This window comes from Parasteatoda tepidariorum, chromosome 6, assembly GCF_982258835.1.
Source record: "Parasteatoda tepidariorum strain Cologne lab strain chromosome 6, Ptep-v5.0, whole genome shotgun sequence".
NCBI classification, from domain to species: Eukaryota; Metazoa; Arthropoda; class Arachnida; order Araneae; family Theridiidae; genus Parasteatoda; species Parasteatoda tepidariorum.
In genome coordinates this window covers 114,774,499-114,790,360 of record NC_141760.1, presented here as the reverse complement: position 1 = coordinate 114,790,360, position 15,862 = coordinate 114,774,499, and the positions used below count along the sequence as shown (strand labels likewise).

General features: G+C 30.8%; 1 protein-coding gene across 1 annotated transcript in view; it reads right to left on the bottom strand.

Annotated features, from left to right (window-relative positions):
- LOC107456605 (cell adhesion molecule Dscam1) overlaps nt 1-12,974 on the bottom strand; it is a 31,517-nt gene extending 18,543 nt beyond the window's left edge. Inside the window, exons 1-7 of the mRNA XM_087166499.1 lie at nt 12,642-12,974; nt 10,250-10,525; nt 7,439-7,558; nt 4,683-4,853; nt 4,454-4,607; nt 3,030-3,178; nt 1,289-1,420 (exon numbers count right to left, since the gene is read on the bottom strand). Of these exons, the coding sequence (XP_087022625.1) occupies nt 1,289-1,420; nt 3,030-3,178; nt 4,454-4,607; nt 4,683-4,853; nt 7,439-7,558; nt 10,250-10,525; nt 12,642-12,762 (1,123 nt within the window). The 5' untranslated portion in view covers nt 12,763-12,974. The remainder of the gene's footprint in view (nt 1-1,288; nt 1,421-3,029; nt 3,179-4,453; nt 4,608-4,682; nt 4,854-7,438; nt 7,559-10,249; nt 10,526-12,641) is intronic.
- Nucleotides 12,975-15,862: the final 2,888 nt, after the last annotated feature.

Sequence of the window (15,862 nt, the reverse complement as noted above, 5' to 3'; positions counted from 1 at the left end):
TTACATTAAAAAGAAACTAAATAAAAATTGAGAAATCTGTTACAGTGACTACCGAAAAAAAGATTGACGACAAAATCACACGAATCGGACTTTTTTTTATAAGGGATTACTCAAATACGAGTTTCAAATTTGAAGTTATGAATGATTGAAATTCAAATATATTTAACAAATTTTTAAAACAAAAAATTTTATTTATAAATTTTGTATATTTAAAAAGCAGGGTTGGGGATTGGGATGCCCTAAACTGGTTTTGGACAGGACACATGGGTTTTACTGTCTTAAACTGTCCTGATCTGATTAAAACTGTCTTAAAGTGTCCTAGAACCTAGACTAAACGAATCTAGAACAAAAAAACCTAGAACATTTGTAAAAGGTAAAAATTCTATATGTGTAACCATTGTATACATAATAATTACATATATTAATAAATATTTGATACTTTTTATACAATTTGCTTTAACTTATTAAAAGAAAATAATACAATAGGAAAAGATTTATAACTTTTAAAGCTCCACAACTTGTCTTCATTTGTTTCATTCAAAAGTTAATCTTTTATTATTCACAATATTTAAAAAAAAAAAAAAAAGAAATATGACACGATTTGGGGTTTAAACAGTTTAAGACAGTTTGGACAAAGAGGTTTTGGGCAGGACGGTTTAAACCAGTGATTAATCCATTCTGTCCTAAATCTTGGCAACCCTGTTAAAAAGTTGTGACATTGAGATGTCAAACATGTCACTGAGTATGTAAATATATATATATATATATATATATATATATATATATATATATATATGTGTGTGTGTGTGTGTGTGGTGCCAGCTCCTGTACACAAAGCCGATCTCAGTTCTCTATGGTGCCAGTTCCTGTGCTGTAACCCGATATCAGTTCTCAGATCCGTAATCTAGAAGTCCCGCCAGTCACTGTAAGCCGTAAGCTGATCCCTGTGCACGACGAGGAAGCAGTGGGGATTTCCCGGAGGGAGAGCGGGCTGGAGAACGAACCAAAAAAAGACGTGATGAGATGGACTCCAAAGAGGAGTTATGATCGAAAAGACGAACTCTTAATCATTCATCATTTTTTTGTTATTTAATCGTTAATTGTTAATCGTCCGTCCTCATGTAAATTTAATCTTCAATATATATGTTTTTTGTTTAAGAACGTGTCTTTTAGTTAAGACGACCACTCATGCCGTCCCCACATATATATATATATATATGTTTGTTAATGTCAAACTAAATTCTAAAAATATAAAATATTTAAGACATTCAGAATCAAGCGTTATTACCAGGTGTAGTCCAATATTCAACTGTATAACTCAATATAGCACTGTTTCCATTGTCAGGTGTTGACCACCGTATACGGACACTTCTACTCCATATATCAATCAAGTCTACAGATTGTACAGCAGCAGGACGTTCTGAAAAGAGACAACATTTGATTTTGTGGCATAGGTAAATTAACGGTTAACTGAGTTTAAAGTCAAAACACTAATCTTTGCACTGAATATAAACAAAGAACAGTTCTGAATAGTAGAAAAGAGTTTTTCATGGCTGTCATAGAAAAAAATGAACAAAATTGTTGCTTTTCGTAGCCTAAAGCATGAAAATAGTTGCTAAAAACTATGAATATGGTTGCCTAAATATGAACGAAAATTCATCAAAAATTTTATTAAATGACTTAATTGTCATATACGATGATGCATTTAGTGAAGTTGGTGGCCAATATGATCGATTTTATATAAACGTTAATATTCTAGCACAAAATTTTTGCATCCAAAAAATTATTATATTTGTAGAAAATTAAAATACTTTTCATTAGAATTAAGTCAGAAAAATAATTTATTTATTAAAAAAAACATACTTTTTCTAAAATATGTTACCTTTTGTCAATAATTCATTTAGCACATATATATATAAATATTTGCTAAATATGAAAAGTGATTACTCAAATTCAAAATTCACTTAGCTTAATATGGTATTGTTATTCTAGGAGATTTTTAAATACCCTGTTCGCCCTGTGGAGTGGCAGATATGTAAAAGGCGATTATCTACTTGTATTAATCCACATGGGCTTACTTAATTTCAGAATGTCTTATTCTTTGGGAATGAACCACTGTATTACTTTGATACTTTTTAACGAAAATCAACAAAATAGCTGCATGAGAAACAAAGAGGAGCACAAAAAACCTCATAAAATAATAACCACACAAAATCAATATTGCAGTAAAACCTCGTTACAAAAATATTTTTGTAGAGGGATATATTGTAATATCGAGGGCTTACATACTTTGGGGACACGATGAAATTTTTTTTAAATTTTAATGTTATATGTGTTTTAACCATAAATACATTTATTATATAAAAAATTAACTTGCAGTGTTACTTATGGTTAAACATTAAAAACAATTTAAATAAAAAAAGATTGCAAACAGACCTGAAAATCATTTTTATCGAAAATAATCCGATACTTTTGTTTGTTTATTCATTCTTCTGACCGTTAGGTCAACCAACAAAGTATGCATTGAGTTCAATGTACTAAATTGATTCTTGTTTGTGAATGCTGCTCACCCACCCTCTACTCCTCTCTTTTAGGTGTTGATGTGGTCATTAGTGACTCATGATCAGCTTTTAACATGAAGAAAATGAAAACAGATAAGAATGTTCCATCGCTTAAGAGAAAAGGAGAAGCAATTCTAAGAATGGAAGTTCTTGGAATGGTCAGCAGTGAGTTTTCTCTTGTCAGAAAAAAAATGGAAAAATAGCAAAAGCTGATAAAATCAGATTTTTTACATTATTTGAAAACCAATAATAAATGGAGACAATAAGGGTGAAAGTTGGAAAAAAAATTATTTTACAGGGGTTTATTGCTTCAGAAAATATCGTAATATTGAGAGGAGGATAACATTAATTCATTTTGAAGTTCGCCTGGCCCATGAAACATTAACGTAATAGCGGGAGCTTTTGTTGTATCCGATATCGTAGTAGTGAGAGTTCACTATAATAGATTTTTTTTTAAAAAACACATACCAACAAGTAAGAGGCGTACGTCTTTTTGATCAGAACCAAATTCATTTCTGGCAATGCACGTGTACAATCCTTCATCCTCCAAATCGGTGTTTTCAATTGAAATAGTGAACTGCACATTTTCTGTGGTAGGTAACTCCAAAAATGATATCCTAGGTGCATGAAAACAAAATGAGAAAAAAATTAATAATTTTTTTTTGTGTTTAGTTAAAATAAATTCTAACTTAATTTAATCACATTTTTTAGAACTAAGTAACTCCAAAATTGACATGCTTGAAAACAAAAAATAAATAAATAAATACTGTGAAACTTTTGTCTTAATTCTGGCTGCGTAGTCAAATCTTTCAACAACAACAACAACAAAAAAACAAATTTTAAGTATCAGGGGTGATTGTGAGCCCAAGTCAAAATTCCGGAAAATTTCTTGAGTTAAAAAAAAAAAGTTTAAATTGAAAAAATTTAAGCAAGGTTATTTCCTTTTTCTCAATATTTCTTAGTTTACTTAAAATATTTTTAAAATTTTACACATACCTATACCATTTACACATACCTATGATGACCTGGATAATTAATAAAATTTACAAATATGTCTTTCTTTCTTGAGTTTATGATTATAACAACTATTTACTGATAAAAAATAAATATTGATCATGAATACAAGCTTATAAAGTGTATCTCTGGCTCTCCCTTACAAACAAATAAAATAAACTGTGTTTTCAAGTTCCACCTTTGAAAATTTGATTTCCAGAAACTTCTGTGATCAATGATTTTTTGAAACGTCTGGGCCTTTGATCTCCGGAAACTTCTGGATCACTGTAAGCGAAAAGTCCAGAAATCCGGATTTTTTCCGGAGCACAATCAGCCCTGAAGTATTTTTAAGCACTATATACATTAACAAAAGGCAAAAAAATTTTCAAACACTTTACATGATCATGATAAAATAACTAGTTTCTGACAAAAAACTCTTTTCTTGACTATATTAGCCATTAAAAAATGATTGAGAGATTTTTCTGCTCAATTTCAAAGGGTGGAAAATGAAGCTTGAAATTGAGAATATCTTTCAAAATACAGCAGAGTTGCACATGAGAGTGCAATAATCTCACCGAACTCAGCTCAGCAAACTTATAAAACGATTGGCACTTTCATAGTTATGGACCGAAAAACTCATTTTCGAAAAGGGAAAATTAAGCACTTTTTAAAACCACCCCCAAAAAAAGCACCTTTAAGGGCTTTTAAAAAACGAAAATCTGAAAAAAGCATCTTTAAGCACTTTTTTAAAGCACTACGCACCATGCTAATTAAAACAAATTGCAATTTAAATTAAATTACGAGGCTACGGAGTTGAACATTAGTAGTCGAATGCCCGAAAATTGGACCGGCTGTTCAACGATGGTTATAAATTAAGAAATAAAAATACATGAATGTACCTGTCAGAGTTAGAATACCACTCGTTTAGGTATTTCGTGCCTTTTTTCCAGGTGAATGAAAGAGGAGGGTCTCCCTTTGCCAAACAAGAAATATGGACCTTCTCTCCTCGTTCAACGACGACATGGTCGACTATCCTTTCAACAACCGGATATTCTGTGTAAATGGGTATTCATTTAATATTATATTATGAAACCTTTATGCGATGTTTGCATATAAGAAATTACTTACCATAAACCATTAGGTGAACTTCCTTTTGTAAATCTGCTCCAATCCCATTGGATGCAATACAAATATAAACTCCGTTGTCCGATCCTCGGGCATTAGATATCGAGAGAGTGCCATTTTCAAAGATGTGAATATTGCTTGGGAGATTCATAAAGACAGCTGTCTGGTGACTTTCTAAAAGTATCAATTACACTCATTCAAATATTAACGTTAAGAAAAAAAGCACTGACATTATATGTATGAGCTTAAGCTATAACAGGGAGCATAGTTAGATCTTTAACAAAAAATAAGCACATTTTAAGTACTTAAGCTCTCAAAAAATTTTTTTAAGTACTTTGACATTACAAAATGTAAAAAAATGTTTAAAGACTTTGCATAATCATGATAAAATAACTAGTTTCTGATAAAGAACTCTTTTCTTACCATATCAGCCATTAAAAAATAATCTAAATATTTTTTGGTTCGATTTCAGAAGGTGCAAAATGAAGTCTGAAATTGAGAATATCTTACAAAATGCAGCAGAGTTACATATGACAGAATCTCGCTGAACCCATCTCTGTAAACGCACATGCTGACTCGCAAATATTTCATCAAACATGTAAAATTATTGGCGCTTGCATACACTATGCACCAACGGATTGTGGTAAAATTAATTGTGAAAATGTTGAATAAGACAATGTGAAAACCACATTTTTGCGTAATACATGGCAAAAATTGATATGGTAAAGAAAAAAATCTCATTTTTGAAAAAGTAATATTAAGCACCTTTTAAAAACCTCCTGTAAAAAAGCACCTTTAAGGGATTTTAAAAAAGAAAATCGAAAATAAGCACCTGTAAGCACTTTTTAAAAACACTACGCACCAAAAAATAATTGTTTATACTGGTCATCAAAACTATATGTTGTGCATCATAAGGTCACAGACTTTTACAATACCATATTTTACAATAAACTCTCAAAAAAAGTACCTTTTGCTGTTTTTAAGTTAATATTTTTGGTGTGATACACTTTAAAACATGCAATTAAGTCACTGATTTTTTTTTTACTATCCAGTACATTCTTAATGAAAGTTTTTTTTTTTTTTTGACACAACTCTTATACAGGGTTGCCACTCAAATCTAGTAAAAAAATTCCCTGTGTTTTCACTGTACATATTATACACAATGTATTAAGAATAAACAACAAATACTGCACTCGAGTGAGCTATATTGGGGTAATTATATGTATTAGTTTTAATTTCTGGAAAAACTTCGAGAAAAAAAAAGGAGCAGACCAAAATAATGCTATAGTAAATGAAATAGTTTAGTATAGTTGGAATATCATCCTTAAATATTCCTTAGATTATGCATTGAGTGGTTACAATGTTTTAAAAAATGAAAATAAAAACAAAATTCCTGCAGTGATTTTTAAATTCCTTGTATATTTTCCAGGTATTTCCTATTCACCCTGTGGAGTAACCCTGTTTAAACATTATTTCTAAATACCAATGTGGACTACAAGAGGGAAAATCTACTACTGACAAGATTATAAAAATAATGATCTTTTAAAGCAAAGAAATGTTTAAAGAGAGTTCATTCAGTTTTTTAATAGCATCCTTTTAAAACAACAACAGATGTTCATATAATTATCAACTGAATAATACACAATGTACAGAAATTTTTCATTCTCTAGGAACTGTCAAATGAAATAGAATACATTACTGAATGATGTCTGGTTCCAAGGGTTCAAAATATAAAACTTGTAAATCAAACATTTCAATAAAGTTTTTTCATAAGGTAAAGCTTAAAATACAATATTTAACTTAGCATTACTTAGAATACAATATCTTATATAATAATCATTGTAAAAAAAATATTTTATAGAACAATTTGACTGAATCAAAACTCATTATTTGGCCAGGTCAAAGCTTAGGGAAGGGTGGACGAAGTTCCGGTCTTACTGAAGCTACGTTCCATCTCTAATTGTAATTCATGCTGACATTTTTAAGTACCTAACATATGTTGTTATTGACCATTGAAACTATGTTACAATTTAGTGCCCTAATCTTTCATTGAATTATCTAACATCGATAAAATATTGATTTGTCTTTGAAAGCAATTTGAGAAATTAATTCATTAGATGTGGTGCAAGAACTAAGACATAATAAAGAGACGCCTACAAGTAAGAAAAATAAATAAAGATAAAGTTATAGTTAGAATAGCCACATCAAAATAAAAATATCACCGCCAAATCATTAAGAAAACTTTAGAAATAAATCAAGTGCTGACCCCTTCTTCGAAAATCTTGAAAAAAAAAAAAAAAAAAAAAAAAAAAAAAAAAAAAAAAAACATTGAACGTGTAAAAATTTAAAAAAAGTTCTGCCATCTATATGCTTCAGGAACATATGATCCTAAATTTCACCGCAGAAGCCTATTTACACGGGTTTTTGTTCATCGGCCAAATTCAAATTACTTGAACACCTTTAAAATATTTTAAATCAAAATATCATAATTACAGTAATTAAAAAGAAAATTATTATTCTCCAATGCAATCCTGAAATTCCCGATAGCTGAAAGAAAATCTGTTTTATTATTACAAATAAATATAAATCCAATATTTTGACAAATCAAAATAGTCTTAAAAATCTTAAAAGTAAAGGTTGGAATTAAATTCAATTTTCTTAGGTATAATGTCTTCATAATAATGTGTGAGAAATTCTTCTAAAAAGCATGCAAATCAAATGAGAGTCAAATTAAAGAGAGGAAGAAACAAAACACAAACCAGACTGTTTTGTCCAAGTGACTTTAACTTTGGGAGAACCATCAGCTTTGCATTGTATCATAGCATTGGATCCTTTGCGAATTTTTAAATCAACAGGTTCAATGATCCACCAAGGAGGAGCTGAAAAAAAGAAATGATAAATTAAAGAAAATTTAGAAATGAAAAATATTTGAAAGTAGAAGCCACAAAATCAATCATTTTTAAATAAATTATAGAATGGCATCATGTGGCAAAAACTTAAGTGGGAAAATGACACACTTAACTACTAAATGGCATAATCCATTCACGCTTAACCATTTAATCACGTTTGAAGTGTATGTACATTTGGTTCAAATCTTTTGCAGCTCGTATAACATGCATGCTAGTCGTGCAAAATAAAAAATCATCTTCGACTATCAAAACACTAAATTAAATATATATATATATATATATATATACAATAGAATAAGAATGTCATTTGGTAGTATGTTTCCTTGATAATAACGTCCCACAGTGGACTGACCGTAAAGACTGAAGAACTAATAGAACACTGAAGTCAAGCATCACTGGCTGCGTACCGTAAACAATTGAGTGACCACTTTGATCAGCCTGCAGAGGGAGTGAGGATGTGCAGTATGGGTCCTCGTTAAACTGTTCTACCGTAAAGAGCAGATTTTTTCAAACAAAAAAATTTTAATTAAACCTGTTAAGACATATAGTGATCTTCCTGAACTTCTACATGTCAGTTATTTGAGCAAAATTTCTTTGAATTATGATTTATCAAAATATTAATACATTACAATAGCAGAATTTAAGAAGTGAATCTGACCACAACCAAAGCCACTGCCGAAATAATCACCAAGGTCTTTTAGTGGCGTCACAAACAGAAGTCTTTAACTGAGTAACAGTCAATTTTAAATATTTCTCATTGCACAATGAACAACAGCTTCAGTTGTCCGTTGGTTGTTTGTACTTTTCTTTATATCTACTGACTATTATATAAATTTTAAGCATGCCATATTCATGTACAGTATCGAAATGTATAGGCAATTATAAGAATTTCCCTAAAATTTTAGTTTACTAATTCCCTATGATACAATTCTTGATTTATATCATACACCACCTTTGATTTTTATCGAGCAGCAGCTAATAGCCGAGTAAGTGTTATTTACCTTCTAATATTCATCTTTGCTTACTTTGTAATAAGCTTTTAAATTACAAAATTAAAGAAGTCGTATGTAAGAATTACAATATTTTGCATACTGTTTGTTAGCGGATATTATAATATAAAATAAGCAGAACATTCATACTTTTCTAAAACTTTTTGGTCATGAAAACAAATTTAAACATAATTTGTTTTGTTTAAATATTCGTGAATTTGGACCAAATATAAAACTATTGTTGAAAATAAATTTCAGAAGTCATTCAAGAGCTGAAACTTTTATTATTTAAAAAACTAGGGAAATAAACAGTTTAGTTTCATTTCTAAAAAGAAAGAAAAAATTGAAAACAATGTTGATTGGCACTTGAGGCTAATTTATTCTTAATAATAGTATACTAATATCTGATTTAAGTTTCACAAATATTTTACTAGAATGCAAAAAAATTCCTGTATATTCATTGATAACAATAAAAAATAGGAATTTAAGTAATTGTTAGTCACTTAAATTTTCTTGGGTAATAATTTTATATTAGTTTTAATAAAACTGTTGCTTCATATAGTCTGATTCCTTCTTACACAGATAAATTGCATTACTGTATCTCGTTAAGAAGTATTAAATGATTTTTTATGACATTAAAATTAGATTTCATAATTTAATTTTAAGGTGACACATTAACAAATATAGGCAAAAGTATTGAAAAATATTTTTTTGCCTATGTTAAATTTTTTAAATAATTCCAAACACACTAAAAAAAATTCAATTTTCTATCTGCATTTATACATATAGTTCTGGGCGTGTTTTGAAAAAAAATAAAGGCAGTGATTTCCAGCAAAAACAAAAGTTTTTCACATGCATGTTTTTTAATGTTTGCATGTTATTTGAATCCTGTTGAAGATGGAACTCTAAGATTATTTTTTTACAATCAGTGAATAAATAAAATAATGCATTGAATAAGCATTTTGAAAATTATTAAAATTCTTACAGCATGTTATTTATATCTGGGCATTTGATATTTGATTTTTTTTTCTCTTAATCATTTTACATAAAGAGAGCCATAGAAATTTTTGTAATTGATATTTTACAACAAGAACCAGAATGCTAAAAAATAAAGTTTTTTTTTATGAAAAATATTGTAGAAACTTACAGCTTTAAAAACTAAAAAAAAATTTCACATTTTTAAAAATCTGCGCCATAATATTAATAATTGAAAGTTAATTGATTTTTTTTTTTAAACAGGGTTGCCACTCAAGTCTGGAGGAAAAAAATTCCCTCACTGCATATTACCCACAATATATTAAGAGGAAAAACACTGCTCTTGTGTGAGCTATATTGGGCTAACTATACTAGTTATAATTGCTTAAAAAACTTAAGAGAGAAAAAAAGGAACAGCTGAATAAACTTAAAACAAATGATATAAGTAAATGAACTAGTTTAATATAGCTGAAATAATTTCTGATTTGCTGATTTTTAAATGATGCTGATTTTTAAATTCCCTGTATTTTCCAGGTTTTCCATGTGGAGCAGCAACCCTGAATTACAAACATAAATTACAATTTAAATGTACTAATTATATAGATGCCAAACTAAACACTCTTGAACAAAGAGAAAATTCTACATAAAAAATAAAGCATAAACAATATGGCAACACAAAAAGAATATTAGTGATTACCAGTAATAAATAATGGAGCCGTGACATAATCACTTCCAATACTATTAGACGCCTTGCATGTGTAATTTCCAATATCATCTAATTTCAAAGGTTGAAGAGTAAGAGAAGAAGTTGATTCATCCAATTGCTCGATTTTTCCGAAATTTACGACAACTCCGTCTTTCAACCACTCGAAATCGATCGGCTGATCGCCAGAAGAAGCGACGCACAGAATCTTTGCTCGAGATTCGACCCTCAAATCGACAGGTAATGACAAAGGATTTAGTTTTGGCAATTCTGAAATATAAAAACATTAAAATAGTGCATAAAATATATTTTCTAAAATATGTGTCTGTGGGGATAGTTATCGACTATCCCCATATATTCTCTATCTAGTGCCTGACATAGGCAGGGGCCTACGGGCGGTTGCCCTGAGACCCACATCAGATGGGGCCCCAAATCGAATTGAAAGTTTATTTTAGGTTTCCCTTATTAATGAACTTTTTTTAAACAAAATATCAGTATACAGTGAAAAATCTGTCAGTTTTATGTTAGGCTTTATTATTAATCTATTGTATGAACACAAAAAATCTGTATTTCGTAAATCCATGGCTTTCTAGTACAGAATTCAGTTAAATTTTTGCAATTACAATGGACAAAATTAGCCAATCAAAAGCCTGCTTTTTTACAGATAGCAAAATGCGATATGTTTACTAAAATATGGGCTTCTGATTGGCTCAATTGAGCCATTGTACTTGCGAAAATTCAATAAAATGGACAGAGCAATATTTCGTCTGAGCATTGGAGGGGGCACTTTATAGCTATTTTAGGTTCTAGTCAATTTTTTTGTTGTCTATATACAATGAGGTGAAAAATTTAAATACCTACACAAAGTTCAAATCTTCATCACTGAAGCAGAGGGAGGCCCAAAAATAGTTTTTGTCCTGGGCATCAATTAAGCTAAGTAGGCCTTGCATCTATGAAAAGGTACCCCCATCATAGAATCCAGTTAATATGTCTTATATACTAGTGAATTGGAATTGTATTTTGAAGTCGCAAATACACTACAGTACACCCCCACCAGAATTTTATCTGTAATAGAATTTGATGAACGGGAGATACTACTAGTTGATTCATTGTTGTTTGTGAGAAGCTGAGAGAGCTGTATTGAGATCGCTGTACTTTTGAATGCTGACCTTGAGAGCTATATTAAGTTTACAGTGGACTGCCATTAACAGTCAAGTGTATACAGGCCAAGGTTTTGTGATCGAGACTGAGTAGCAATAGAGTGAGGAGGTGGATACTGTCACAGTCACAAATAGCAAGTCAACTATTCAATATAGACCATCCATCTTACAAAGCTTTTTGTTTAAAAAAATGTGACGCTTTGAAAACTTGCTAAAAAAAATTATGATGCCAATTTATGTATTTAGTTTGAATTCCTAAAATAAATTAGAAGGGACTTAATGTAAAAAATTATTACTATTTCGATATATTTTTATTTCTACTATTTTAAAACACATATGGTCATTTATTCAAGAATTATGCAAAATTAAATGAATTTTAAATATTATATCAACTTTAACTTTCAAAATTATTTTGAAAAAGTTATTATACTGAACAAAAAGCTAAAAAGCTAAATAAAAGAGCTTAATATCAAAATAAATCAAGAACATAATTGATTGATCACTTTTAATTTGATATATTTATATATACTTCTTATTTATAATAGCTATTAATTCTCCTTACACTAAAATTTTGAGCTGAAACTTGTCAAAAAGGTTTTAGACATGACGGATAAAACCATGGTTAAAACTGTAGATCGTCAAAAACTTGCCAACCCAGAGTCGTGGATGTTAAAGAAAGGTAAATAAAACAAAAGCAAACAAATGTATTATCCTTTCAAGCTAAATAAATAAATTGCATGAAATCGAACGATAATATACTTTTTAATGCAAAAAAAAGGGAGGGGGGAATCATATTACAAAAACATAACAGTCACTTGCTTGACTCAATTGACTGCTGTCACAATTCATGCTTACAAACACGTGATTAAATAAAACTTTTCAATTCATCGTTTTTCATACCAGGAAACAAACACAAAATTTGGAAAGAACAATGATGCTGCAAGTTACATGCAAATATAACAATTGTATCTTGACTGCGCAGATACTATTTATTTTCATGTATAAAAAATACTAAGCATGAATAAACTTTTGTTTGAACAGAAAATAATTTCAAATAAACTGATATTTTGTTTCACTTAAATGAAAACATGTGTTTGAAAAAACATTTCAAACTAAAAGAAAGTAATCATAAACAATACATAAAATCTCCCCTTGAATTTCTAACATAGATATAATAGTTGATTTGTAGCATTTATATATTGAATTTGTAGCATAGATATGCTTACCTTGACATAGCACCATCAAAAAATTTAATGAGAAAAACACAAATAACATAGTTCTAGACACTAACGACATGCCGTCAGAAATATTTAACAGATGTTTAATGCATGACAATGCATTAAACATCTTTTAAAAAAATGTAGAAAAACTGCATTGTCTGTGTAGATTTATTTTACTGATATACTGTTTTAAAAAGCTATATTTTTTCACATATCAGCAATTCACAAGATACTCCTCGACAAACCCTTCGAGGCAAGGCTCAACAATAACAATGAACACCAGCAGACACCTAAAAGTTCGCGGAAAAAATAAATAAAGCGTAATTACTGGGCTGAACTAAATCGTAATATGATAAAAAAAAAATAATAAACGATGTTTAAAAGACCGTTTACACTGTATGAGATTCGGGAGAATGTTTTCAGCAATTGGACCAGACGTTGAAGGGAGGTGCATAAATCACGTACAGTGAAAATAGCCCTTGCATTTTTGGTCACATTTTATGTGAATATAGAATTCGCGATCGCAACACTCGAATACGCCATCTGGGGAGAGACCGGTTTCATGCCTTTAGCCCTTCTCCCTCCCCTCTCCTCCTCTTTTCAGTTGTATAGGAATGTACTACGATATTTTCCCCTTTCTTAATATTTTTCCTTTTTATTTAATAAAAATATTTTTTAAAATTTCCATGATACTTTTCTTTAGAACTATGTTTAATGTAGTTTTTAGTTCCATATAGTTTTTCAAGTTAAAAGATTTTAATCTATATGAAAATCAAGAGAGAAACTAACGTACTTCCTTCCTCTATGACTTTCCTCACGTTAATGGGGAAAGCATGTGAAGTGTTGCCATAGGAAAAGAGTTCTGCTCTACGCCACCTGCAGCCCATTTCGATCGCCAATAGACAAAGTTACTGCTAGTTACCACATAACGTTCCACCTAAAGAGAGTTTTTTTTAATAAACTTACGATCTATACTCTGAAATAGCGTTTACTGTTGAACTAAGTCCCGCAGTGGATTGATCGTAAAGGTACGGTTCCCTGTAGAACATCGAAATCAAGCATCACTGACTGCTGTCAGTAAACGGATGGGTGACTAATTTGATTAGCCTACGTAGGGATCGAGGGTGCATGGTATCGGTCCTCGTTAAACTATTCTACTGTCAAGTGATAGACTTCGAGTGCAGATCCTTGAGCTACCAAAGTGGGTGAGCCGTCCCCTCTGAAGAGTATCAAAATTGTGATGGCAGTTCTTCAGATCATTTTCGGGGATGCTTCCTTGACAGTCGCCAATAGCCTATTAAGAAGCTCTAGTGAGATATTGATTGTAAACTTCGATATTCTACTGGGAACCGTGTCTTTTCGATCTGCGGGACCCTCATTTTGTAAATTCTGATCTTAGACTTGTATTGTATCTTCCAATAAAAAAATATAATTCGAAATCACCACTATATAAGGCATGTTAATTCAACTCTGTAGTGGGGTACCTTATCAGAGATGAAGATACCCCACCACATAGCCGATATCTGCTCTCCGCACATTGGTGACCTTCGGACGGGAAGTTAACATGCCTACCTTGACAGAACCGCCCACTACGATCTGAACACACCGTATTCATTGGGTGATCCACAGTAAACAGTTGACTTGCCTATTTGTGACTGCGACATTATCCACCTCCTCACGCTGTTGCTACTCCGTCTTGATCACACATAACGTCGGCCTACATACACTCGACTACTAATGGCAACACAGGAAAAATCACGACTCTAAACTTACTACATATCTCAGGATCAGCAAAAGTACGGTGATCTTAATACAGCTCTCCCGACTTCTCACAAAACAGCAATAAATTAACTAGTGGTATCTCATTCATCGAATTCTTTCACAGATATAATTCTGGTTGGGAGTACTGTAGTGTATCTACCACTACAAAAATATAATTCGAATTTACTAGTATATAAGGCATGTTAACTCGATTCAATGGTGGGGTACCTTTTCATAGATGAAGGTTGACATTGTTGGTGACAACTCACCTTGTCTCTACTTCACGAGACTTATCATTTTGCTCTGAACACACAAACCTGCATACGTGTACGGATGAGTAAATGATTGGGGTCTTCATGGTCACAAAGTAATGTCAATCCGCTGATCATTTTGAAGTGTAAAGGTGGAATTCCTTCTCTAACCAAGGATATATATTTCATTCTTTCAATGTTATGTCCACCTGTAATGCATTATCCCTTAATGTTCCTTTGAATTGAATACACATGATTGTATTCATTTATTTATTTATTAAGTGTTACACATATATGTGTAAGTTTGTTTGCTCTTCAGCAAGTACAGCTTTAATTTGACAAGAAGATAGTTCTTGTAAGAGCTAAGATACATCTAGCTCAGAAAGCATGCAACCTTGTGTCAGAATTTTCTTTTTATTATCGCAAAAATTTTGAACAAAAAAAAAGTGCAAATTTTTTCAATAAAGAAAAAAAAATTCAGTTTCAAACCCTTCGTTCTTAAAGGATTAAGTCCCGCAGTCGATTCATCATTAAGACACGGTTCCCAGCCGATCACCGAAGTCAAGAATGACCGGCCTGCGGTCAGTGTGAGGGTGGATGACTACTTGGATCAGTTTGCGTAGGGACCGAGGGTGTGCGGTATGGGTCCTCGCTAGGACTGGGCGATATTAGAAATTATATATCGTGATATATCGTCAGTTTTGCATCGCGATATAGCGATGTATCGCGATATAGTATTTTTGAATTTCATTTACTTTAAGGCACAGAAAGTCAGATTTCTATCAAGACTTCATACGCATATTGATTTAAATCAATTTATTAATTTGAAAATATATATGTTTTGCTAAAGAAAGATATTAAATAAATTGACTAAGATGTACAAATCTTACTTAAAATATTTATTGAAAAAATGTGTGTAGATACAGAATGAAATATTTGCACTTCTTTATCGTTTATAAGGTATAAGCAGTCTTAATTTAAGTTAACCCCTAAAACACCCTTAATGAAAAAAAATATTGTTATTAAACAAAAGCTGATTTTAAAATTTCAAAATATATTTTAATTAAAATAAAAGTTAGATTGACTAAAAGCCGAAGTTTAAAATTAAAAATGTTCGAATTTTAAACTAAAAAGTTAACATAAGATTTGTAATAATTTCTTAAAATTTTCGTTCTCTGAAAGATTTCTCAGTTTAAAAATAAAAAGGGAATTTTA